Source organism: Mustela putorius, unplaced genomic scaffold (genome assembly GCF_011764305.1).
Source record: "Mustela putorius furo isolate JIRA1106 unplaced genomic scaffold, ASM1176430v1.1 tig00000242_pilon_pilon_pilon, whole genome shotgun sequence".
In the NCBI taxonomy this organism is placed as follows: Eukaryota; Metazoa; Chordata; class Mammalia; order Carnivora; family Mustelidae; genus Mustela; species Mustela putorius.
Window position 1 is genome coordinate 2,290,667 of NW_025421325.1, and position 27,365 is coordinate 2,318,031.

General features: G+C 32.1%; 1 protein-coding gene across 3 annotated transcripts in view; it reads right to left on the reverse strand.

Moving 5' to 3' along the window:
- SPOCK3 (SPARC (osteonectin), cwcv and kazal like domains proteoglycan 3) overlaps positions 1-27,365 on the reverse strand; it is a 497,922-nt gene that overhangs the window by 5,672 nt on the left and 464,885 nt on the right. For all 3 annotated transcript variants that reach the window (XM_045078290.1, XM_045078291.1, XM_045078288.1), the window contains 2 exons: positions 6,125-6,346; positions 1,311-1,373 (listed from right to left, as the gene is read on the reverse strand). In XM_045078290.1, the coding sequence (XP_044934225.1) occupies positions 1,311-1,373; positions 6,125-6,346 (285 nt within the window). The remainder of the gene's footprint in view (positions 1-1,310; positions 1,374-6,124; positions 6,347-27,365) is intronic.

Sequence of the window (27,365 nt, forward strand, 5' to 3'; positions counted from 1 at the left end):
AACTTCAAATAATTAAATCCTGAATTTTAATCCTTGATCAAATCTAAAATATTTTTCAACTGAATTTCAATGTCTTTTCCTATTGTACATGGATAAACTTTGCTTTGTGGAAACAAAGAAAGCTATGCATGAATGTATTATTTCACTTTTGAACTGTGGTATGATATGAATTTTGTAACATAGCTAAAAGAAACATGACACATTGTGATTTTATCACTGGTATTCCTCACATCTAAAAATGCTTTATAACAAAAAGAATTAGCCTTTTCATTTTGAACTATGGATTTTCAAGTAATATAAAAAAACTCATCTAAACACACAATATTGTAATTACAAAGATAGCATGTCATAATAATCAGACTCAAAAACATTATAAAATTATGTGCCATTAAATACTCAAGGGCATTAACATATATGGGGAAAAAAACAAAAACAAAAACATCGCATACGTGGCATTCTGCATTGGATCCTAAAATAGAAAAAGGACTTCAGTGGGAAGACTGGTGAAATACAAATAAAGTGTAAGTCTTAATAAATAGAATTATAACAATGTTTATTTCTTAGACTTAACAAATAGACAATGGCTGTTTGATATAGTAAGATGGTAACTTTGGGAGAGGCTGAATAAAGGATGTATGCAAACTATGCAGGCAAGCTAACTTTGTAAAATTTATTTAAAATTGCCTGAAAAAAGAGTTTATTTAAAAATTGTATGTCTAAAAGAATAAACAAAATAATCATAAATAATCACTTAATAATCTTGACTGTTCTAACATTTTAAGGCTCTGAGTGAAATTTGTTATCAACTATCTAGTACATATATATTTATTTGCTAAAAGTAAGTTAGTAAAAAGTCCTGAGGAAAAACAGAAAGTCTTTTGAATTTCCCTGCGGTACTCAGGGGATACTTTTATCCATCTTTCACCCATTTCTCTCTCTCTCTCTGTCTCTGTCTGTCTGTCTGTCTCTCTCTCTATATATATATATGCATGCCATTGTTCTTGAATTGTTAACAATAGAATTAGGATTAAAGTTTCTGCTGATGCTTTAACTTTAGCATTGTTTAAATCTCTTTTTCACTTAATAACTTTCAAAATGAACATTATATTAGGGTAATAAAACAGACATAATATCTTTCAATAGGTAAGATAATAAAAGTAAGTTTAATGGCTTTCAAAAACTTCATAAATTTTGTTACTGAAATTTAGTGTCGTCTATCTTTGTTGGATTAATATTGATTTTATGTTGCTGTTTCCCTGGGGTTATTTATGTAAGCAATAAAGGCTTCAGAAGAATGATCTATTACTCACCTAGGAGCTTCTTTACCCCTTGCCGCTTCTGAATATTGCTGAGCTCCGTCTGGCAAGGTGGGTCTGCAGTGACATTAAAAATGTTACTTCAAGGATTATAGCTAAACAAAGAAGTATAATTTCTATGTTATCAGACTTATGTTGGTCTTTACATGGCTTAAGAAGAAACATATTATATATCCATTTCTTTTATAGATTACATACATATAGATCGCAGATCGCAGATCTGTATCTATCTGTATACACTGAGAAAGAAAGTCAGAGACAGAGGGACAGAGGAGAGAGAGAGAGAGAGAATGGCTTTCCTAATTTCTGATACTAGAATACCTTGATTTCCTGTAGAGAGACCAAATTGGATGGAAAAAAAATGATATAAAATACTCATATGATGGACAATGGTTCTTATCATTTACTTTTAAAGGGTCAATCTACCCAGCAATGTAACTCCAACTGATGGACTAATGACCAAACAATTAACTGATTATGTTTCTCCCTCATTTAAAACAGTCTCTATGATACAGAGAAGTAGATTTACATTTAAAAAAGTAATCTAAAAAAAGTCAATACTCTTTCTAGTTATATCAGACATACTATTACAAATTTTGATCCTGAATAATGCTGACAGGCTTTAGTCTTTTTAGTTTCATCTAGATGCTTCAAGTATGCATGTAATGTGGAAATAAAACATAACATACCATAATTTCTGATATGCCATCTTTTAAAAAAACTTAAATTTAAAATTAAGCATGACTCTTTTTTCAAACTCAACCACTTAAAGGAGAATATTTTCAGAGAAATACAAAATTCTAAATAGAAAAAATGTAGCCTGGTATAAATATATAAATATAAATATATATATAATTATATATATTCTTATATAATAAATATATTTTCTAATTTATAATATTCAAGCAAGTCAATGTATTTTAGGTCATTTTCTAAAACTTGTTGTATGACAATGCATCATAAATTATTAAAAAAGCAAGCCAATAAACTAGTTCCTATTTTTCTATACTACAACTTTTTAGGGAAAAGTTAATGTATAGATAACTGAAATAATTTAAAAAGCATTACACTAATTTTATAATATCCAGTTATTAAATTTGCATGTAAGAGTGTAATGAGGAAATGAGACAAAGTGCTTAATATATATTTTATAATTAAAATTTATAAGACCAACAAGTTTTTTCCTTGGGAAATCTAAAATGTGAAGAAAAAGTAATTTTTTTGAGAGAGAGAGACAAAATAAGAAACAGATTTTAACTACAGAGAACAAACTGAGCATTACCAAAGGGAAGGTGGTTGGAAGGATGGGGAAGATAGGGGGTGGGGATTAAAAAGTGCACTTATAATGATGAGCCCTGAGTAATGTATAGATTTGATGACTCAGCATATTGTACACCTAAAACGAATATAATACTGTATGTTAACTATACTGGAATTAAAGTAGAAAAACTTAATTTAAAAAATGGGGACGCCTGGGTGGCTCAGTTCGTTAAGCAGCTGCATTCGGGTCAGGTCACCATCCAAGCATCCTGGGATGGAGTCCCACATTGGTCTCCTTGCTCGGCAGGGAGCCTGCTTCTCCCTCTGCCTCTGCTTGCCACTCTGTCTGCCACTCTGTCTGCCTGTGCTCCTCTCTCTGTCTCTGACAAATAAATTTAAAAAAAATTTTTTTAAGATTTTATTTATTTATTTGACAGACGGAGATCACAAGTAGATAGAGACAGGCAGAGAAAGAGGAGGAGGAGGAAGCAGGCTCCCTGTTGAGCAGAGAGCCCCATGTGGGGCTCCATACCAGGATTCTGAGATCATGACCGGAGCTGAAGGCAGAGGCTTTAACCCACTGAGCCACCCAGGTGCCCCAATAAATAAAATCTTTAAAAAAAATGTAGTGATATTTAGGAAGAGAAAAACAAGGTGCAAAATGGTACAAACAGTATGACACTATATGCATATTATATAATAAACACAATAGTGTGACTTCTTCATCAAAACATATGTGTTCATGTAAATGTACAAATAGTGGATTGGAAACTAGATTCAATTGTCTACCAGAGTGGAGTGAGAGGAGACTGGCTTGGGATGGAATGCAAAAGAGATCTCAACTTTATAATGCTTTTAAAATTTAATTTAAAAAAATCTTGATGTTAATATGATAAAATACTGACAATTCTTATTTTTGGGTGATGGGTACATGGATATTTGTTAAATTGTTCTTGTAGTATTTTGGGTTTTCTTAATTTCTAGAAATTAAAAAGAATCTAATCTTTCAAAAGAAAGAAAAATTATTTTTGAAAAATCTAAATAATTAGTTTATTGTTCTACTTTATTTTGAAATTGATCTAATCTCTTTGTTTTTCCTAATAATAACATGGGTCTCTTATACTAAATATTAAAATAATAGGAATCAAGTTACATAGTATGAGCTTCTAGACTAGACATTTAAAAATTTACGGCCCTCTAAATATACTATTTAGAACCCAGAGGAAAAATTTGAGCTCAAGTTTCAATATTATGTTGAAAGCATTTATTTCTAATTGCTATGGGTTAATTATTACAAAGTAAAATATTATTTCTATATATTTTCTATGATATTGCCTGAATTCTCTCCCTCCCCCTCAGTCTGTCCCTTCTTCTGCCAATCACCCTGCTCATGCTTTTTCTCTTTCAAAAAAAAAATAAAAAGATTTCAAGAAAAATCACGACAGATTCAGCTGTTCATCTACACATAGTATTTAATTTTAAAGTATTTCTCTTATTATTTATAAGACAGTTCTGTCTGGCCTTTAACTTAGGTATACTTGGAATGCTTAATTAAGATTTCAACTATCATTTAAAATAAGTTGCAAAGATATCTGTGTATATATTAACTATTACTTATATATTATATGTTTATATATCATATATATTACTCTAACATATAGTCAAATATTCTATATATCTCTCCAATTACAGCAAAGGAATTTGTTTTATTGAATAAATAATGAGGAAAAACACTCTCTAAGGTGAAACATTTGAAAAAATGTTTTTAAGTAAATTGTTATTATTTTTCATGAAATTAATTAATGAGCTAAATTGTTATTATTTTTCATGAAATTAATTAATGAGCTAACTCTTACTGTTATTCTTATTGACAGAGCTTTTGTAACATTTTCTAGCATATTAAAGTAGTAAGCATAATTAGCCAAATTCTCCAAACTTTGGGGAAGATGTATACATCCTTTCACTTGCTCAGATACATTTTTAAAATTATTTCTGCCATGTATTAAATGATTTCAGAGAAGATTTTCATGTGACTATAAAGATTTTAGCCCTTTGGGTGAATAAATGTAAAGTATATAAAGCAAAATTTTTCTTTGGGTACCTTTAATCAGTTCTACAAATACAGCTGCAAAATGCAGAAATGTTTCAAAATGAAAGTATTCATTTCTGTAGAAGAAACTTCCAGAATTTTTCATAATATTTTTAAAAGTTAATGAATAAACACTAAACATGGCCATCATAATACTAAAAAAATTGACTGAAATAACATCATGAAAAGACCACATATCTTTTATAGTATTTTACCAGTATTTGCTTTTCTATTCTTTAGATGATTTAAATGCACACTGCTCGTTAAAACTATCATGTAGGTTTTTTGAAGTGGCAATTGCCTAGTAAGCAAATATGCAATAATAAAATCAACAGTGTTTGTGTGTGTGTGTGATTTAAAGTATTTTAATAAAGAAAATCTAGTTTTAAACCTTATTTAAAATTATTTATAAGTAGTTAAACTACTCTACAGATACTGCTATTGATTCACTGCTAATCAATTTATGGATAATCCTTTCATCTCTAGTTACTAAACTATTACTAATATGTGGAGAGGTAATTAAGATAGTAAAAGTCCCTACATAAGGTGTTAGCTTTTCATATGAAAAGCTGAGAATAACTAAAACAGTTTTAAGTAACTTGTACATTCTTTTAGCCATCAAGAATTTTAAAAATGAGGTGACAATAATAGGTGTATCACGTTAGACTAATTCCCAGTTTGTTTTTTTTAAGTTAGCATCAAAATTACACGTACTATTTTTCCATAGTTTCTGTAAATTTTATCATAATGTGAGGGTTTTTTTGGTTCTTCTTCTCTTAGCTTAATTCTAATCACACTTAGATTGATTGTGTAAGCATGGTTTCAATGTTACATTGCATTTCCCTGTAAAGAAGGATGCCTAAAGAACTAGCATCACCCCAACTCCTTCAGTTACCTTGCCTCTTCCAGAGAATCAAGGTACTTTCCTTGCTAGTGAATTTTTACAAAGCTAAGTTATTTTTAAAAGTTTGAAGGCCAAGTCATTTTAAAATCAAATGAGTAAAAATAACTTTATGGTGAATGCAGTGGTTCATTCAGCTCATTTAATAAGATCACAAAATAGAACATTAAAACTCCACAGTATAGTGATAAAAAAACCATTTATTTTACACCATGGGGAAAGCAGATAGCAAATTAATTTTAATGATTACTTTTAATATCTATGTTCTCCTATCTCTATGTGCTTCTTGGTGGTTCATAATGGAAACTGTAATGAAGTGCATTAATATGAAATATTAATTACTATTTTTCATCTTGTTTAGCATGTTTTGTATCCCTAGCAGAGTTATTTTGTTTAATATGCTGCTTATTTGCTCCTTTATTAAACACTCTAATGAGAAAAATATCTACTAAAATGAATGGGGTAAAATGTACTTTTTTTTTTTTTAAATCATGAAGAAATAGATAAAATGTGACATGCAGGTCAACTATCTGTATCAGTAGGTGTCTCATCTTTTACCTTGCTGTCTCTGGAAGCAGTAGCACCATTCATTGTTAGATATCAAACTGTCCTTGTATGTGTCACAAGAGTTGAAGAATGCCTTGGTACACTGTTCATTCTTATCAAGGTAAATGCTTCCGAGCTCTGACTGGTCCAGTAGAAGGTCATAGTTTGTATCAAGTCTATTAAACATCCAGCCAAGTGAATCCTTGCAAATTGGCAAAATACTGGTATCAAATCCTAAAGGCAAAGATAGAAAATAATTAGCTAAATCCAGAAGTCACAATCAGCAGCAAGTAATATAAGGGAATGTAATAGTTAGTTTCTGTCAGAGCACCTACTTAACAGTCAGAAATAAGGCTTTAAACTCATCTTGGGTAATTCATTTCCAAGTAAAGTGGAGATGGTAATACCTACCTTTCAGGATAGTTATGAGGATTAATTAACCAGAATATAAAGTAGCTAGTAGTAATTAGTCATTCACTCAATGGCACTTATTCCTGTAATTTTATTAGATATATTTCCATTCTTTTGAGGGTTCAAACTTTTTCTTAATAAATAGGTTGTCATGATGAATGCCTTTTTAGATGTATATAGGTATTACTGAATAATAATGTCCTATTAATAAAGAAATATAATTCATCTTCATCCCAAGGAATTCTATGAAAAGTAAAATTTTAAGGAAAGTAAGGTGAATACATAATAAATAATAGCATCAAATGCTCTATATCTTTGTGGAACCATGGTGATTATGGTATTTCACAAATATAACATATCCTGACAAAAAATAACCATCATGTAATTTACACAGGTACTCACTCTGTCTTCTGTTTCACTCAAGGCAATTTTTACAATTACAAATATGCTACAATGGGAGACAGTAGAGAGCACTGGATAAGCACAGATACAGAGGGATGTCAGACTGGGTTGGCACCCAAGGTGCAAACTGCTGAAGTGTGGGTTTCTCTGGATAAGCCACAGGCCCCACCCAGTAAAGCTCCATGTCCTAAATAGCATTACAAGCAATGTCAATGTTTCAAAGCATAATTTAAAAATTTACTTTCAACTAGTCTTTGTCAGGTTTAAATCAGCTTTAACAGGTATTTTGGTAGACCACTTGCTGTTTTATTTGCTACTTTCCCTTCATTACAAGTGAAAGTTAAATAATAACCCTAACTGGTGTGAAAAAGAGAATGTGCTTGGAATTATGGAGACTTTTTGAAAACTGAATATTCAAAGAATTTAATCTTCAATAGCAGGGGTTGAAGAGTAGTTTAACCGTTTATGAATGAAGTTCTCACATGCAGTTAATTTTATATTCTAGTATATAACCTATTTTGATAAATACTTTTTATATTCCAAGGTGTATAAATAATTGAAACATACACATATGTTTAATAAATTTTAAACACAATAGAACTACGAGTTTACCTTTCAAAAAGAAATTAAATTCTTGCAGAGAGCATGTCTGGTGAATGATAAATTTGTTGAAGTGTAATAATGTTTTAGATCCAGAATATCAAGGTATCTGATTTACATTCAGGTCACTGGCCCAGGTCCTGGCACTACCTTGCATGGTTAAGTTATTATATCTAGATTTTAATGTTCATATCTAGATAATGTGAAGATTTTTCAAACATGATCTCTATGTTACCTTGAAGATCAAGAATACAGTGAGTTTATGCTATTTGAATAATATGTTTAGACACAAAACTGTGTTACAAGAGTCATCAGAATCATAAGTAACAAAAGGAATAGACATAAAATTATTTTAATATTTTAAATTATATACTTTCAATATGATCTAATCTAGTTGATTCTACAAGTATAAAATGAAATTAATTTGGAAAAGTTGTTTCCTGTCTTGAACTTTTAGAGCAGTACATACTAATTGATAAGTTTGAGAATTCTTGGATAACACTATCATAGTCTCTTTCTCTCTCTGTATACACACACACACACACACACACACACACACACATAGTCACTATATATATAACAAATATAATGCATGTATGCATGATTATTTATTGTATTTATTATATATATATAATTCTTGAATTTTCTGAAAGATCAATGTAAAATTAAAAAAAAAATTCTAGATCTAGGTAGAAGGCTCACTTCTGTCATCACAATAAAAACTTAGAGCTTTCACCCAATTTCTGAAGCCTATTTTGTCTTACATAAATACAGTTATTCTAACTTCTTTATAACTAGAATTCCTATTATTATACTTTCAAATAATTTTTTTATACTGAGAGTTTCTTTTTATAAATATTTATTTATTTATTTTAGAGAAAGAGAAAGCACGAGTGGGGAAGGCAAAGGGAGAAGAAGAGAGAATCTCAAGCAGACTCCATGCTTACATTAGAGCTCCACAGAATGCTCAATCTCAGGACCCTGAGATTAGGACCTGAGGTGAAACTAGTAGTCTGACACTCAACTGTCTTGTACCACCCAGGAAACCCTATATCAAGAGTTTATTACAAAGAGTACAGCATTGAGTACTGCATTTTTTTCCAAGTCTGAAAATCTCTGCCTTTTGATTAAAGTGTTTAGACTATAGGCATTAATATTATATCAATATGATTGTGTTTAAAACTTGATGCTGGTATTGAGGGGACTGGATGGCTTGCTCCATTAAGCAACCCACTCTTGGTTTCAGCTCTTATCTCAGGGTCTTGTGATTGAGCTCTGAATCAGGCTCTGCACTCATCAGGGAGTCTGTTTGTGGAGTCTCTCTCTGCCCCCTCCCCAACTTGTGCATGCTCTCTCTCTTTCTCTCTCTACAATGAATAAGTTAATAATTTTTTTTTTAGATTTTTAAAAATATTTTATTTATTTGAGAGAGAGAGTGAGTAAGAGAGAGCATGAGAGGGTAGAAGGTCAGAGGGAGAAGCAAACTCCCTGCAGAGCTGGGAGCCTGATGTGGGACTTGATCCCAGGAGTCCGGTATCATGACTTGAGCTGAAGGCAGTCGTTTAACCAACTGAGTCACCCAGTGCCCTAAATAAATAAACCTTAAGCAAAACAAAACAAAACAAAAAAACCCTTCATATTGATTTTATTTTATTTGTCCTCTTTTATTTGTCCTCTTATTATTTGTTGTTATTATTTCTCCTTTCCTGTTCTGTTTTGGATTAAATGTGTTGCTTTTCTATTTTTATTGTTCCCACTTAATTTCCACTATTAGTTTATGTGGTAGGCAAAATAATAGCCCCTCAAAGATGTCCACATTCTAATCCCTGGATCTTTGTGGTATTACATCACTAAAGGGACTTAAATTTGCAGATGGAATTAAGTGTATTAATCAGCTGATTTGGGAGATTATTGTGGATTATTTGGATAAACCCAATTTAATTAAATAAAACCTTAAGGATGAAAAAGTTCTCCCAGCTAATAGGCAGAAATGAGACAAAGAGAAAATTCTCCCAGATAATAGAAAGAAATGAGACAGAAAAAAAAAAAAAAAAAAGAAAGAAAAGAAAAAAAAAAAAGAAACAAAACAAAACAAAACACATGGCTTTGAAGCAGTCCCAGCTGCTTATAGAACTGATCCTCTTGGGGCACCTGGGTGGCTCAGTTGGTTAAGACTCTGCCTTCACTCAGAGTGGTCATGATGCCAGGGTCCTGGGATTGAGTTCCACATCAGGCTCCTTGCTCAGTAGAGTCTGTTTTCCCCTATATTTTTCCCCCTGTTCATGCAATCTCTCTGTCTCTCTCTCCCTCTCTGTCTCTCAAAAATAAATAAAATCTTAAAAAAAAAAAAGAAATAAAAAAAAGGATTCTCTCCTAGAGCTTCCAGCAAGGTATGTAGCCCCTCAAAAACTTTGATTTTAGTGTGGGGAGACCGTGTTGGACTTCTGACCTACAGAACTATGAAATAAAAATTTGTGTTGCCTAAGCTACTGAATTTTGTGCTAATCTGTTACATTCATAAGAGAAAACTCATGTAGTTTATGAACTATATTTTGTTTTTTGCTGGTTGCCCATGGATTATAGCATACATCATTAATTTACCACAATCTACCTTTAAATAATATTGTACCACTTCATTTATGTGATAAGAAATTTGTCAGAGTACACTGAACTTCTTTACCTTTTCACATCCTCAATGTGAAAACCACATCCAAGTGGGCATTTCCTACTAACCCAGTGTACCAACCTTCCTCCCATGTTCTCAATGATAAAGATCCATGAGAACTGCAATCAAGAATCAATCCAATAAATCCCAAGATTTTGTAGAAAATCATGCAACATTAGTATATTTATGAATTATTATAAATGATCCCATTTTATTTATACTCACATAAAACATATAGGTGAATATTTACAGCAATTTTACTTATAATTGCAAAACTGGTGACAACCCAAATGTCTTTCAGTTGGTGAATGGATAAACAAAGGATTGTATATCTATGTAGAGAATAGTATAAACATAGGTATTGAGGCTAAATTAATTCCAGAATAAACGTCTGTTCTGCACTTGCCGTACAAAGCTTAAAAGCTATTCTTAAAAGACTCAAGTTGATGCCAAGTTATTTAATTTCATGCCAGAACAAAACAGAACACTGTAGAGAAATATCACAAAATCCAGCAACCAATAATTTAAAATTCACAATGTTCGGATCCAATTAAAATTGACCAAGCATGCCAAGAAGTATAAAAATATGACCCATAATTTGGAGAAATCATAATCTTGAAAATATACTCAGAAATTGCAATGATGATGAGATTAGTATACATGGATTGTAAAAATAACTATATTTTTTTCTTCACTATTCTGAATGCGTTTATATTGTTGTGTCTGAAGTATAATGTGACCCCCTAAGTATGGCAAATAGGCCTCTGTGGGTGTGTATGAGTGTGTGTGTGTGTGTGTGTGTGTGTAGAGGATCTATATATGGAATGCTTTCTGATAGTCATCACATATGATCAAATCTGCTAGTTTTTCTATACAAGATGAGAGAGAAAAAAATAACTAAGGCACAATCTAAACTTATGAATTGAAATAAGATATTAGGAATTTGATACAACAGAATACTCAAAAACAACCTTGAGAGTCTGAATATTGCTTAAAATTACTTTATTACAAATTTGGAGATAATACACAGTTGTGTAAAAATTAAGAGTAGATGTCGTTTGTTGGTTATGATTCTACATGTGTTGAACTTAAGGACTTTGACATTCCTTGACTTTATTAAAGTTTCTTCTTAGATCATTGTTTTTAAAAAGTTCTCCTCTCTCGAATATTACTGTTTTCACAAAATGTTGTGATAGTTTTCTAAGTAGAGGTAACCCAGAGTTCAATCTGTAATTAATGTAATTTTTGGGATATACATATGTTCAGTGATGTTAAAAATAATAAATATGTGGGGCACCTGGGTGGCTTAATCCCAGGACCCCGAGCCAAAGGCAGAGGCTTAATCCACTGAGCCACCCAGGTACCTCACCTCACACATACATTGTATTTTAACTAAATATTTTAGTATTTTAACTAAAACATTGATTGAAGAATGCACCAGTTAGTTGGACAAGTTAGTGCTTAGAGGATATGATCTGAATCCACTTTTGTTTTGTTTCATTTTCTCCATGATGTATATTTGCTCATTGGTAGGTTTTGTCTGAAGAACTCCTCTGGAAAACATTTTTTCACCTCAGCTTCAGTTAACAAAAAAATGCATTCTCCCTTTAAGGTTACTATTTAATAACTACTATACTATTAACAGACTGCAACAAATATTGGTTAATTGGCATTTCAAAATTTCAAGATGTCTAATTTCATGTAATGGTCAGAACTCCAAAATGATTCTTCCTAGCTGGGGATTTTTTTTTAATATTTTATTTATTTATTTGACATAGAGAGAGATCACAAGTAGGCAGAGGCAGGCAGAGAGAGAGGGGGAAGCAGGCTCCCTGCTGAGCAGAGAACCTGATGTGGGGCTCGATCCCTGGCCCCTGAGATCATGACCTGAGCTGAAGGCAGAGGCTTACTTAACCCACTGAGCCACCCAGGTGCCTCCCCTATTGTTTTTCATTCATATGACTCAACTATTGTCCACAATAAATATCTTTGCACTTCCTGTCCAGAAATATTATTCCAAAACAACAGCAACTTTCCTTTGCTTTGACATCAAAAAAGTAACAGTTCATGGCTATCTGACTTGTAGGCTTTCCTGCTAAAATTCAAGCCATTACCCACTTGTCTGGAAGCACATATAGAATAGTAGCTCTGTTAAAATCTGTCTCTCATTTTGAAATAAAGGGAAGCACTCTCATCTTCTTAGAGAAGCAGTGAAATCATAGTATGGCTCTTTCCAATAAAACACTTTCATAAATGCTATTGCCACCTTTTTTAGTTATTCTTTTAGATCCTCATTTGGATCCATATTTTAGGGGCAACTGGCTTACATCTGCACAATGTAGATTAGTGTTTGTTTGAATAATAGGGAGGTGGATCTTAAAAGTGTTATCTTCAGAATTCTTCCTAGCACACTGCCTTTAAAAGCAGAATATTTTAACAGCAATATCAAGAAGTGTAGATATGAGTAATCTGGGATGTGGGGGTGAAAGACGTTCTAGGTAGAAAAAATAGCAAGCAAAACGGATCTAAGATCAGGCCATGCTTGATGCCACTGTACAAGAGAAAGAAGCAATGTGACTGGAATTGAATGAATGAGGAAAAAGTTGTAAGAAATGAGGTTAGAGAATTAATGGTCTACTCACTCACACAGGTCACAATAAAGATGTTGGCTTTTACTGGGAGGTTTTCCCATATGTCTCCATTTTTTTTTTTTTCCCCAAGGATGGCTCTCAGGTGACTTGGGCTACTGAAATAATGAACTTAACATTTACTGATTTGAGGAAGACACAAAAACAGATTTATATAGGGGAACATCTAAATTGGACTTTGGCCAGGTTAAGTGATGGCTTGTTAAAATTTCAGAGAAGATTTTAATGGGAAGTTTGAATATAGGATTCTCAATATCAGGGCTAGAAATATAATTTGGGTATCATCTGTGTGTATCTTATTTTTAAATAGGTTACTGAACAAAATCATAAAATTAATTATCACATTTAGAAGAAAAATATTGTCTTAGGAACTACTAATATTATTTATCAAATAGATGATAAATGATGAGAAAAGGAGATTCAGGAGTGGTTCATGAAGTAAGTGGGAACTTTTAATTCACTGATATATCCTAAATGCCTGAGACAATTTTTGGCAAAAGGTATGCATTCAAAAGTATTTCATAAATGCCAATTAAATGAATTAAGTAGTAAGTACATATCAGATAGTATAAAGGTGGGATGCACATATATATAAAGAAGAGGAGATATGGAACATACAAATATACACTCAAAAAATGATATAAAATATATAGAGCAGAGTTCTAGAGTAGGTATTATATATGAGCAGAGAAAATATGAGAGGTGTCAGCAAGGTAAAGTAGAAGGAGGTAACACCAGACGTGAGATTTGAAAATGAAAACAAACAAAACAATAACAATACTTTGTTTTGGAGAGATATTAGATGTAGGTGAAAAATGAAGGGTAAGGTAGATGAGGAAATTTCTGCTGGTTTCTTGATAAAACTTCAAGTGTTTGAATGACCCAGCAATTGCACTACTGAGCATTCATTCCAAAGATACAGATGTAGTAAAAAGAAGAGCCATATATACCCTAATGTTCATAGCAACAATGTCCACAATAGCCAAACTGTGGAAAGAGCTGAGATGTTCTTCAACAGACAAATGGATAAAGAGGATATGGTCCATATATACAATGGAATACCACTCATCCATCAGAAAGGATGAATACCCACCATTTGCATTGACATGAATGGAACTGGAAGGGATTATGCTAAGTGAAATAAGTCAAGCAGAGAAAGACAATTATCATATAGTTTCGCTTATATGTACCACATAAGGAATAGCATGGAGGACATTAGAAGAAGGAAGGAAAAAAAATGAAGGGGGCAATCAGAAAGGAAGATGAACCATGAGAGACCATGGACTCTGGGAAACAAACTGAGGGTTTCAGAAGGGAAGGGGGTACGGGGATGGGTTTGCCCAGTGATGGGTTAGGGTATTACATGGAGCACTGGGTGTTATATGCAAACAATGAATCATGGAACAATACATTAAAAATTAATGATATACTGTATGATAACTAACATAATAAAATTCAAAAATTAAATTAAATTAACAAAAACTTTGGACAAGAAAAAGTTAAGTTTGTTTCAAGGTGGTAAATGAATTTAGGAAAAGGTAACCCAAAACAATACAATGGTTCATTAGCTCAAGAAAGGGTCTAGGAAGGGAAACACTGAGACAACATTCACTCAAGAACTCACTCGAGTAAAAAGACCAATATCCCATGCATAATCATGAACAGAGCTAGAAAGACAATAGATTATCCCTCACTTGGGAAAATAAAAAAAAGTCACTATGTAGCACCACCTGAATTTTTCAACCACTTATATATCCCATAACTTATTGACTATTTAGCATAATGAAATCTTCAGTTAAAGAAATAGACAATATCATGGAAATAAATGGTTTATTTATGAAAAGCATCTACTCAAAATATCTTTATAGGAATATATCTTATTATGAAAAATGAGGGGCACTAAAATAAATATTTTTTAATTATGGAAAGTATAGATATTATAATATGGTTTTAAAAAATAAAATCTCAAGTTACTAAAACCTGGGTAAATTTTTGAAATTTTCAACATTTGGCACTAAGACTAATAAATATAAATACTTTGACATAGAAGGAATTCAATAAGCAAAAATCTTTCTCTGGAGAGTTGGTATAGTTTATCAATATAACTTAATTCAAGAAAGCCTTAAAAACATGTATTAATCCCACTCTATATGTTATTTATGTTTACAAGAAGGGAAACAAAAAATCATTTAAAATTATTATTATAAAGGCCCAAAACAGTAATTTTTCAAAACATTTCTAAAATCTTTATCCAAAATTAAATAGGAAAATATACTTTATTTTTTAAGATTTTATTTATTTATTTGACAGAGATCGCAAGTAGGCAGAGAGGCAGGCAGAGAGAGAGGGGGGAAGCAGGCTCCCCGCTAAGCAGAGAGCCTGATGCGGGGCTTGATCCCAGGATCCTGAGATCATGACCTGAGCCGAAGGCAGAGGCTTAAACCACTGAGCCACCTAGGTGCCCCGGAAAATATACTTTTTGTGCAAATGTGTTTGTGTGTACAGTGTATTGGAAGCAATTATCACAATCCAAATGTATTATATACTTGAACCGATTTAATATAACTTGAATTCTGAGAGATTCCTTTGAAAGATTATATGATGAGTCAAAGAACATAAGTTTATAAGTTCAGAGTCCATAAAATCTATATTCAAATCCCTTTATCACTTTAATTATGTGACTTTAGGTTTTATCTCTTATCCTTCTTCAGCTGTAGTGAGGGACAAAAAAATCCACTTTGCAAGGTAGTTGAAGGGACTATATAAAACAATATAAATGATTGCTTTTTATGATTTAGTCCCATGGGACTGAAATTAAATTACAATGGCCTATGTGCAAACCACCACATTGTACTCACTAATGGGTAGAACCTATTTGCTCATTCTACCCCTTTTTCCTCCCATACTCACCAATTCCTATTATCCTTTGGATAATAGAACACCATAATCCCCATGAAACATCTAAAATCATTTAAGAAATATCTAGTGATCTCTGTTCTCTTCAAAGATATGGCACAAATTTGTAAAAGGCAAAATCTATCAGACATAATCTTTATAACTGAAAAATATCTCTCAATATTCCTTGAATGTTTATGCCACTGTAGAAAATGAAGTTATCCACATCTAGAATGCAAGCACATAGGAGTTCACTTCCTAATCTTGTGAAATAACAAGGCTATATTAATAACTGCATTTGCTTAAATATATTAGCCTAATTGCAATTAACATGAAAACAATGTAAAATCATTCAAATGAAAGAAAAACTCAGGAACTGTAGATTTCAAAACACTCAAAATGACGAAAGGACTGTGCTCACTCATGAAGGTTTACAATGTCAAAAAGTACTATAACACCCAAAATAAATAAATTTAAAGACTGCTAGTTTTGGGAAAAGAGTGGGGGTACACATGAGTAAGTAATTAGAAGTAAAATAGCATTTTAGCACACACTGGATTCAATACATGCTAGGTCTTCTAGATTCAAAGAGAGATAAGGCAAAAATCTTCTGCCCAACTTGTCATTTAAAAAGTTATTTTAGGGGCGCCTGGGTGGCTCAGTGGTTTGGGCTGCTGCCTTCGGCTCGGGTCATGATCTCAGGGTCCTGGGATCGAGCCCCGCATCGGGCTCTCTGCTCCGTGGGAAGCCTGCTTCCCTCTTTCTCTCTCTCTCTCTCTGCCTGCCTCTCTGCCTACTTGTGATCTCTGTCTGTCAAATAAATAAATAAAATCTTTAAAAAAAAAAAAAGTTATTTTAGATTCTGTTCCCAGTAATGACTGAGTAACACTTTCTGGACTGATGCCCATACTCCTAAATAATTAAACTCTGCACATAATTAAAAAAAAAAAATAAGAAGGGACTGAAGAATGATTAAGAAACTGACAGATACTGGTGAAAAGGCCACATTTTGAAAGGGAGGTTATATGGAGTGAATTCTCAATTTTTGTGTTTGTTAGCCTGGGAACAAAGTGTTGATATGGGAGAAGGCAGGAGGGAGGTACACTTGTGTGGCTCAGTCAGTTAAGCATCTGCCTTCTGCTCAGGTCATGATCCTAGAACCTTGGGATCAAGCCCCATGTGGGGTTCCCTGCTCCATGGGGAGTCTGCTTCTCTCTCTCTCTCTCTCTCTCTCTCTCTCAGCCTATTGCTCCCCCTGCTTGTGAGCTCTCTGTCTCCCTCTCACTCCCTGTCAAACAAAAAAATTAAATTAAATTAAATTAAAAAAAAAAAGGCAGGAGGATCACTGGTAGAAAAATGATTCAGACATTCTAGCCTGAAAAATCAGAAAATTTGTGTACAACCATTGAAAATCAAGAGAGAAATCCAGGCAGGAAAAGAGCCAGAGAGCTAGGTACTTTTTGCCTTAGCTTATGATGACCCAGCAATCACACATGCACAGTGTGGACTCCAATCATCTACAGTAGAGACTACACATCTGAATTGAGAGTAGAGCTAGAACCCAAGAAATAGGACTTTTCATTTTGAGTCCAACAAAATTAATCATGTGCTAAAATAAAATATGCCCATTGGACTAAAGTAACATAATAAAGCATTCCACATTTGGTATCCATAACATCTGGAACACTATCCATAATTATGAGACATGCGAAGCACCAAGGAAAATGAACATGTTTTTAAAAGAAAAGACAATCAATTAAGAGAGCATCTGAAATGAGATTTAGTTGTCGGAATTAGCAGACGAGATTCCAAAGAAACTAAAATAACTATCTTCAAAGAAGAGAAGAAAATATGCTGGTAATAATTGAAATGATAGGAACTACTAGTAGAGGAATAGAAGTTTAAGAAAGAACTAAATGGAAATTCAAGAACAACATAACAAAGCAACCTACAAAACATAAAAAAATCACTAGATGGATTCAACAGCAGAAATGCGTTCACGGAAAAAAAAAAAAAAAACAACTTAACTTGAATATGGACCAATTGCAATGATATAATGTGAGGAAAAGTCAGGAAAGAAATGAAGAGTGTCTAAGGAAATGGCTGGATAGTACATGGACTAAAGCACATGTAACTGAAGCCCCAGAAAAGAAAAGAATGATAATGGTGCAAATAACAATAATAATAATTTTTATTATTATAATTATTATTATTTGAGGAAATAATGGTAGAAATTTTGTTTAAATATTTAAATTTACAGGTTAAATATTACAATAATTCTCAAGCAAAATAAACACAATAAAGGCATTTCTAACAAATTTTTAAAAGACCTAAACATAAACCCCCAACTTGAAATCAGCAAGAAGAAAATGACATATCATAATTAAACAGTGATTCGATTAAAGCTTGGCATCTCATCAGGCTTTAATTGTGAAGTCCAAGTGTTGAATAATAACTTTAAATGAGTAAAGAAAAAAAAATTAAGTACACTTTGAAAAATCTCCATCCAGTGAAAATAATCTGGAATGAAGGCTGAAACTCCCTGTTTTCACCTGGGGGAAGTTGAGAACAGTATTACTCTCACCCTAACAATAAGAGAAATATGAATAATCTACAAAACCATAATTATTTGGAACCCATTAGGGACTCTGTCTCTGGGCAATGCAATAACTCAGAATCTAAAACTAAGTATCTCTGTCCAAGAGATGTGGTATGAACAGCTCACCTGAGATAGCCATAAGCCAACAAGGAGAATTCAGCTAAAATATTCAATAAATTGCTAAAGCCTGAGTAGAAGTTAGCATGACACTAAACAACTCCTAGAAGCCACAAAAGGCAGAGGAATCCATAACCATTGACATATTTTATTCCAAAAACCTCAGCAAGTACTTGCTTTGGCAGCACATATACCAAAAACCTCAGCAAATGCTTTCAAGGAAGATTTAGGGTAGGTTTAAGAGAGCTAATAAAGCCACCTAAGAAACAGAAACTGCTATGAACAAAGTATGAGTGCTCAGCCATATCCTTTTTCCCTGTATCCCTTATAACAAAGCTTTAATTTACTAGGAAAAATAAGATTGATTACTCTATCACCCTGTGGATGTCAGTGAGGATACATTGTACCCAGAATACTAGAAAAGACAAACAAACAGCTGTCTCTGAATAAGAGGCAGGACAATGTCCTGAGTATAGATCATTATAGATCATCAGGGAATGGATGGGTCTGGGATGATATAGATCATCAGGGAATACCTGAACTGATGATGGGATAGCATCTATGGGAAATTCTACCTCTGAGACCCAGGTACACATCACCTACCTAAAGTTATCTCTTACCAAGAATACAAAGGAATGCTCCTATTATCTGGGTGCCAGGTGTTGAAAAACAAGTACCAAAAGTCTACCAATAGTGGAGGGGGAAGATTGTGGTGAAGGACCCTCTTTAAGACTTAGTTGCAAAGAAAAAATATGAAGAAGCAAGTGGAGAAAGAGTACAGCAACTCAGCCTCACCATATGCGCAAGGCAACACAAAGGCATTTGAAGCCTTTAGATGCACTGAGGGTAACAATAATAAACCAAAACCAAAACCTAGTTCTATATATGACTAGATTGACTTAATCATCACAATAAAGGCCAAGTTAAAAACACAAAAGAAAGACCTTTATTATTAGACATAAATACTACTTTTATCAGTCCTACTGTCATATAATATGTCCAATTTTATGCAAAAAATAGACACACAAATGAAAAAGGAAAAAGATTTCTAAAAAGTTCCAAGAGACAAAGCACTTAATAGAATCAAACTCAGATATGGCAGATGTAGTAACTATCTAAGAAATAACTCGAAATTAACATGTATAAAGGCAAAATTTGCATTAGAAATATAGATGGAAACAATAAGAAACAAACAGACATGCCAGGAGAAGGGGAAAGAGGAGGGTAAGAAGAAAGAGAAAACAAAGGAAGAGGAAGGGGAGGAGAAAAAGAGGACAAAAACAGAACATACAAGAGCCTCAGATCATTATTAAACAGTCTAACAGAAAAGTAACTGAAACTGTAGAAGAAGAGAGAGAAAATAGTGTAGAAGAAATATTTCAAGACTTAATGGAGAATTTTCCAAAATTATTTAAATACATTAAATCACAGAGATAAGAATCTTAACTCCAAACAAGGTAAGTACCAACCAAGCAAACAAAGGAAGGAACAAAACCTAAACACATCAGAGTCAAACAACTCAAGACCAATTAATAAGGAGTGAAATCCTTAAAGCAGCTAGAGGCAAATGGATTTGCCTATAGAGAAATGAAGAAAAGAGATTGATGGCAGACTACTAAACTGAAATCTTACAAGCCAGAATATGATGGAAAGACATCTGTAATGTGCTGAAAGAAAGAAACAGAGCTCTAGACCAAAATTTCTTTACCCAGAGAAAATATCTTTGAGAAAGGAAGGAGAAATACCTTTAAGCAAAAAAAAATGGGAGAAAATTTATTTAAAGCTCATGTGTGCTATAAGAAATGTTAAGAAATTCTGTAGGCAGAATACATTTGGTACTAGGCAGAAATTTGGATTGTTAGAAACAAACAAACCAAAAAACCCTGAAGAATTCTGGAAGTATTATAGATGAAGATGCATATGAAATTTGCAATTTTTAATTCAAAAGTTTTAAAAGATAATTAAATGTTTATGTTTACTTGTTTTGTTTTTTAGATTCCACATCTAAGTAAAATCATATGGTATTTGTCTTTCTCTGTCTGACTTGTATCACTTAGCATAATACCCTCTAGACCCATCCATGTTGTCACAAATGACAAGATCTCATTTCTTTTAAAATTTGAGTAATATTCTATCATATATATATACATATGTGTATATATATATATTATATATTATATATATTATATATATATAATCTCTTATATATATATATAATCTCTTATGTCTTCTTTATGCATTCATCTATCAGTGGACACTGGATTGTTTGCAGTTCTTAGCTGATGTAAATAATGCTGCAATAAACATATGGAATATGCATAGGGAATGCATATATCTTTTCAAATTAGTGTTTTCATTTTCTATATGTAAATAGCCAGCAGTGGAATTACTAGATCATATGGTGTTTCTGTTTTTAATTCTTCAAGGAATCTCCATAGATTTGTTTGTTGTGAAACAAACAAATTAAAAAAAAAATACAGACTCTTAAATTGCCGGAGGAGGTGCATAGGCAGATGGGTGAAATAGATAGAGGGGATTGAGAAATACAAATTCCACTTATAAAATAAATAAGTCACAGAAATGGAAAGTACAGCAGAGGGACTATAGTAAATAATATTGTAATGTTGTGTGTTGACAGATGGTGATGGCCCTTATCATGGTGAGAACTAAATAATGTATAGAATTGTTGAATCAATATGGTCTATGCTTGAAACTAATATAGCATGATACATTAATTATACTTCAATAAAAATAAATATGGAATGTCTAAAGTTATTAATGTTATATGTTTGTAGCATATATCAAAGCAAAACATATGTCAAAATAGCACAAAGATGGGATAAATTCAGAATTGTATATTTACAATTCTAATACATATATAAAATGGGAAAATATTATTTGAAGGTAGACTGTGATAAATTAAATTTGTAACTTGTAAATCCTAGCGTAGCCATTAAAAAACTTTCGTGAGGAGGTAAAAATAATAAACCAAGAGTTGAAATAAATTGAAACCAAAAAAATACTTACTTGGTCCAAAATAAAGCATCATAAGAAAAAAATGGGCAAAGAAGAGATGGAAAAGAGAAAACACATAGCAAGAAAATACATTACAATGAAACCATAGCATTAATTATGTTAAATGTTAGTAAGCATATCAACAAAAATATAAAAAATTTATCAAAATACAAAAATATCCTAGATTCTAACTATATATTGTTCTCAAGCAAGGCATTTTAAGTAAAATGGCATAGTAGGTTGAAATTAAGAGGCTGGAAAAATAAACCAGGAAAACATTAATAGAAAAAAAGCAAGACCGACAATATTAATATTATATTTGATTTAAGAATAAGAAATGCTACCAGAATAGAAAGAGACATTATATAATGATAAATATTTCAATAAGAAGACATAACAACCCTGAATTTACCTGTATCTAAAATGAAGTTTTAAGTTCATGAGAAAAAAAACTAACAACTGACTGGAAGAATAGACAAATTCCCAATTTTATCTGGAGACATCAACACTACTCTATAAATAATTAATAGAACAGGTAGATAGAAGAACAGTAAGGGTATTAGAAAGTCTGAGCAATGTTATCAACAAACTTGAAATAATTTATATTGATAAAACACACTAACAAATAACGTAGAACACTAGTTCCTTAATTCTCCATTAAGTCTTGAAACATGTTATGAAACATAAAACAGATCATAAAAAAATTGAAAGAACTGAAGTTATAAAAATTATATCAGAACATAACAAAATCATAACAGAAATAACTAACAAAAAATACACAGGGAACTTAAATAGAAAATAAATATGTAAGCATGGATTAAATAATTGCAAAGATATTATTTTAATTCAGTAAGGAAACATGATCTATTACCAGTATCTTGTCTCACATGACAGAATTGTGGATAGCTTTCAATAAATAGATTTAAATGCAAAAATATATATATTAGAAGATATCCAGGACAATTTTTTTTTTTTTATGAGAGCACTTTCTTAAGGAACACAAACTAAGAACTCTGAAATCAAAATAGAGAAGATGTAATGAGAAAATACTTGCAATACAATAAAGGATTAAAAAGTTAATAGTGGGTGCATAGTAATAAAATCATGTTGTTGTGTACTATATATTATATGATCTCATTTGTATCAAAAATTTACGATCTCATTTAGATAAAAAATATGTGAATATATGTTGTATGAGAATAAAGTAGGATTTAAAAAACAAATATATCAAGCTCTAACAATTTTTTACCTTGTAATGAGAGGAATGGATTGGGTTGACAAAAGGATATTAACTTTCTCAAACATACCTTCACAAATCATTTAAAAAATCATAATGTATTGTAAGTATAATTAAAATGTATAATATATAACAGGGAAAGAAATAGAAAACAACAACGTTGTATATACATTTCCTTCATATCTGTGATATGTTAAAATAATTTAACACTCAATGTCTCAAAGGAATCATCATAAAATTATTATTATTTTTATTGGCTAGCATATGGTCCAAGGACTGCTGTGGTGTATAGAACCATTTATTTCCACATTAAATAATCCCAGAGAGCTATGCTTTTGAACAATTTCATTTCCTTTTTATTTATACTTTCCCCCCCTTTTTTTTAGCTATCACATCCTGATGCTTCTAAGACACCTGTTATGCACACATTCCAGGTATTTGGGTGTTTCTCAACTGGCAGTGGAGTAAAATTCAGTAGAAGTAATGCTTATATTATAAAAAACTGAATGTATATGAACTATTTGTATTTATATTGAGTTCAATTTTTCTGTAAAGATTTTTTTTTTTTTTAGATCTCTTCGTTGTAGTCTTTTTGGGAAGAAGGTGTTTCATTTTTTACTTGGTTCTAATAGTTCAAATTACTTGTTAAATATGCTCTGAAATCCGACATAATTATATTCTGAAATGAAAGTATTCATTTTGTTGAAACGAAATGTAATACACTTGACAACATTTCACTTACCCTGTATGAAGCAACTGCCTGTTAATAATTCCAAAATTTCCAATGCTAATTGTAATGCCTTTGGGTACATAGTTTCTAAAGACTAGAGGCTCACTAAAAGTTTTGTGCTTAACAAATCCAACTGGAACATTTCCCAGGACACAATTGTAACAAAATGATTTCATTATAATATTCATTCACTCGGCATCTTTATTTTATAGTTATAGTTTTAATTTATATAGAATTACATTGATTTGGCTATATAGGAAATAAATTTCTATAAAATTATAATATCTAAATATTGAAATAATACCACAGTAATACCAAAGTATAAAATCAAATTCTATGTATTATTTCTAACAAATTAAAGAGCAAAATACCAGATGTCTCAATAATTAGAAAAAAAAAATAAGCCATGATCTGGATCTTTCATTATTACTTGAAATAGAAGAAAATTTCTCTACTAACTTTACAAATCTTTGTTTTCAAAAGATAAAGTTCCAGGCTATACCTAAAAATCTCCTAATTGCATTAATGTGTGCATTGTTTTTAAGTCATCTGATTTCAAATTCAATCTTACTCTCAATGTGAAGACAGCATGACACAAAGTGAGCAATGTCTCAGTAAGAAATTAAGATGTATTCATTGACTCTGGGGGTTTAAGTAATTTTGTCATTTTCTCTGACTGAGGAGAGCATTTGGTACCTAGGAAAGAAAAAAAAAAAGAGAGAGAGAGAGAGAGAGAGACATTATCTTACTCTCAGTTAAGCTGTTAATCTGAGGTTTTTGCGTATGATTCTGATGTCCTGATGCTTTCCAAATTGACAAAAATAAAATTAATACAATGTCTCTTTCAAAGAAGGATGCCCCCTCACACACATACACAACTGGCATCATTTAAAAAAAAACAAAAACCAAAAACAAACAAACAAACAAACCAAAATAAAAACAAAACTGTGTACAGTAATTCTGTTCTTAAATTTTTTGAAATTTAAATAATAAAATATAGCCAGTATACAGATTACATTGTGTATAACATATACTTATTGAAAAAGACTCAAACAAGTGTATTAATGGTATAAAAATAACAGAATCAGAGGCCAAATAGCTCGATTTTCTTAACCTTCTTATCATAAAATACATTTTAAGTTTTGACCATCTTAGTTGTTTTTCTATAATTGCTCATTGGATGATGATAGCTCTAAAACAGAGCCAAACAAAACATACTAAAGAAACTTTTTTTTTTTTTTTTTTTTTTTTTGGTCTCCATGTCCATCATGGAACCCAGTGTGGGGGTTGAACTCCCAACTATGAGATTGAGGCCTGAGGTGAGATCAAGAATCTGGGGCTTAACAAACTGAGTCACCCAGGTGCCCCAGGAAATTTGATTTTGTATGTAAAGACATAGGTTGTTAAAAAATAATGGCAAACTTTTTGAGCTTGCTTAATTTCCTAAAAAGCTATAACATCATTGATCTTCTTTGTCAACTGAAAACATTTCACTATGAAATATTTACACAAGATTCAGATAAACAATCAATTCTTCTTAGGGAAAGGTTATACTGTTTCATGTAATGGTAATGAAATTTGGTCAGTTAAAAACTCAAGTTAGTATCCTATCGTGTTAGAGAATTGAGAACAACTACTTAAATAACCCCTAGGAAAAAACTTACTATTTTTCACCACACCATAAAATATTTCTGACTGTGTAAAGATGCTTAACATAAAAAATAGACACTATTAATTTGATGGCTAGTGTATGAAGCTAGCAAGTTTCGCCCTTTTTATGAAGCCATAGTGCACATTCAAAGCTCATTGCCTTATAAAAAGAAGTAGAATATTTTCCCATTTAAGTTTCATCAAATCTTGACTTTTTAAGTTAAATCCTCCTACTATCAAAGATTTGTCCTTCTGGAACCTGTGTATCATTCAGCAATGAGAAAGCAGCTACAGTCTACTTTATTAGTCTTAGTAAATGAGTTAATATTATCTGCCAGGGCCATTTCCAGTAGCTGGAGTCTCCATAGTAGAAAATTCCTGGCCTCAATGAACTTACACTTTATTTGGAATAAATGTATTTGCTATAAAGAGAGGCAAAGAAGCATAACACTCAGGCAAATGCTCATTCTGGTGCTATGATTTCAAATGTGGTAGAAGGGAGAACCTCTGATGTGAAATATTCAAGCAAAAAGCAAAATGAAGTGAGAGAGTACAGATAACAGGTGAAGTATTCTTGAACTCCCCAAAAAACAGCAAGTATGAAGCAAGTATCTCTATTATGGGGAACTGCATTAATCAAAAATCCCGTAATACCTCCTAGAACACACAAAGAGGTCAGTAGGCAATTGTTAAGCTACAAGAGCAATTTGTACTAATTGTATTTAGCAATCTAGCTTTAGAATAGGAAAGAAAAATAAGCTAGAAAACATATTACATATTCTGCATTCAGCTTCAGGATCATTAGCAGTTCTGTAGTTCATATATAATGAGGCTGGGTTATGAGACTACGATAAAGGAAAACACAAGATATTGTGGCTTAATTTATATTTTTGCTCATTACAACACAGCAGAAAGATTAAGTAGATAAAAGTTTTGCACTGCTTGGGAAAAGAAAATAATTTAGACTATTAAAGTAGGCAGAGTAACCTACATATAAAAATAGATCATTAAATATGAGTAAAAATGGGTAAAGTAGTGAATTTTCAGATGATTTTTAATAAGTTGACCCTTTGAGAATATATATTTTTTAAATTCCCAAATTGGTAATTTTATTTGGTTCAACCTAACACATGCATTCATGTTCACTGATGTTTGATAAAGACTGGCTCTTCTTTTTTTTTTTTTTTCTTTTCTTTTTTTTTTTTCCCCCAAAGATTATATTTATTTATTTGACAGAGAGAGAAAAAGAGCACAAGTAGGAGGAGCATCAGAGGGAGAGGGAGAAGCAGGCTCCTGGTTGACCAAGGAGCCTAATGTGGGGCTGGATCCCAGGACTCTGGGATGATGAACTGAGCTGAAGGAAGATGCTTAACCAACCGAGCCACCCAAGTGCCCCAGCATTAGCTCTTCTTTTAGACAATATTAGAGACAGATTTTTCTGTATTGTTCCTATGAGCCTTTATTGCTCTATGTTTCTGGCTGGAAGTAGCACATATCTAAGGCTTTGTATGAAGTGAGTAGAATGTTGAATTTTTCAGATTATATAAAGATAGAAAATACTGGCAAAGAAGACATGCACTATGATCTCTTCTCCACTCTCTTCCTGCCTGCCAACTAGTTCTGTGCCAACTCAGACTTACCTCTTGAACTCATTTATTAAGTTTTTACTGTACATTGGTCTACAAGTCAAATCAAGCAGATACAATTTTTGAAAACTATTTTATAAGAAACTACATATTCTGGTCACAAATATTCTAATAACATAGAAAGTAAACTGATATTTAAAGATAGCAAAATACAAAGTGACTATTTCTCTAAAAATTACATCAATTTAAATGTCACTAAAGATACGGATACATTAAAAGACAAATCTCTATCTCAAAGGTAATACGTTAAACAAAAATATTGGTATTTAAGCATTCTTTCACAAACAGAAAAATATGCATTGTGGGTCTTTCTTATTTATTTCCCTTAGCATTCCTATTTTAATATTTAAATACAAACAATAATTTTTCTCTAAATTGTTCCTCACAATTGATACTCTTTTTACATTACATTTGAAGTTGGTTGATTAAGCATAAGAAAGGTGTTCTGACCACCCAAGTGCAGCAAGCTTTTTCTCCATGATTAACTCCAATCCATTAACACTCTCCACAGTCAAATGAGTGTTGGAGTCTAAAGACAAATGGGTACAAATTGTTATAGAGCTCTTTCTCCCATGGGCTAGGAGGGTGATAGAGAACAGAATGTGGATCAAGGGTGGAGAATAGGAAGTGAGAGACCC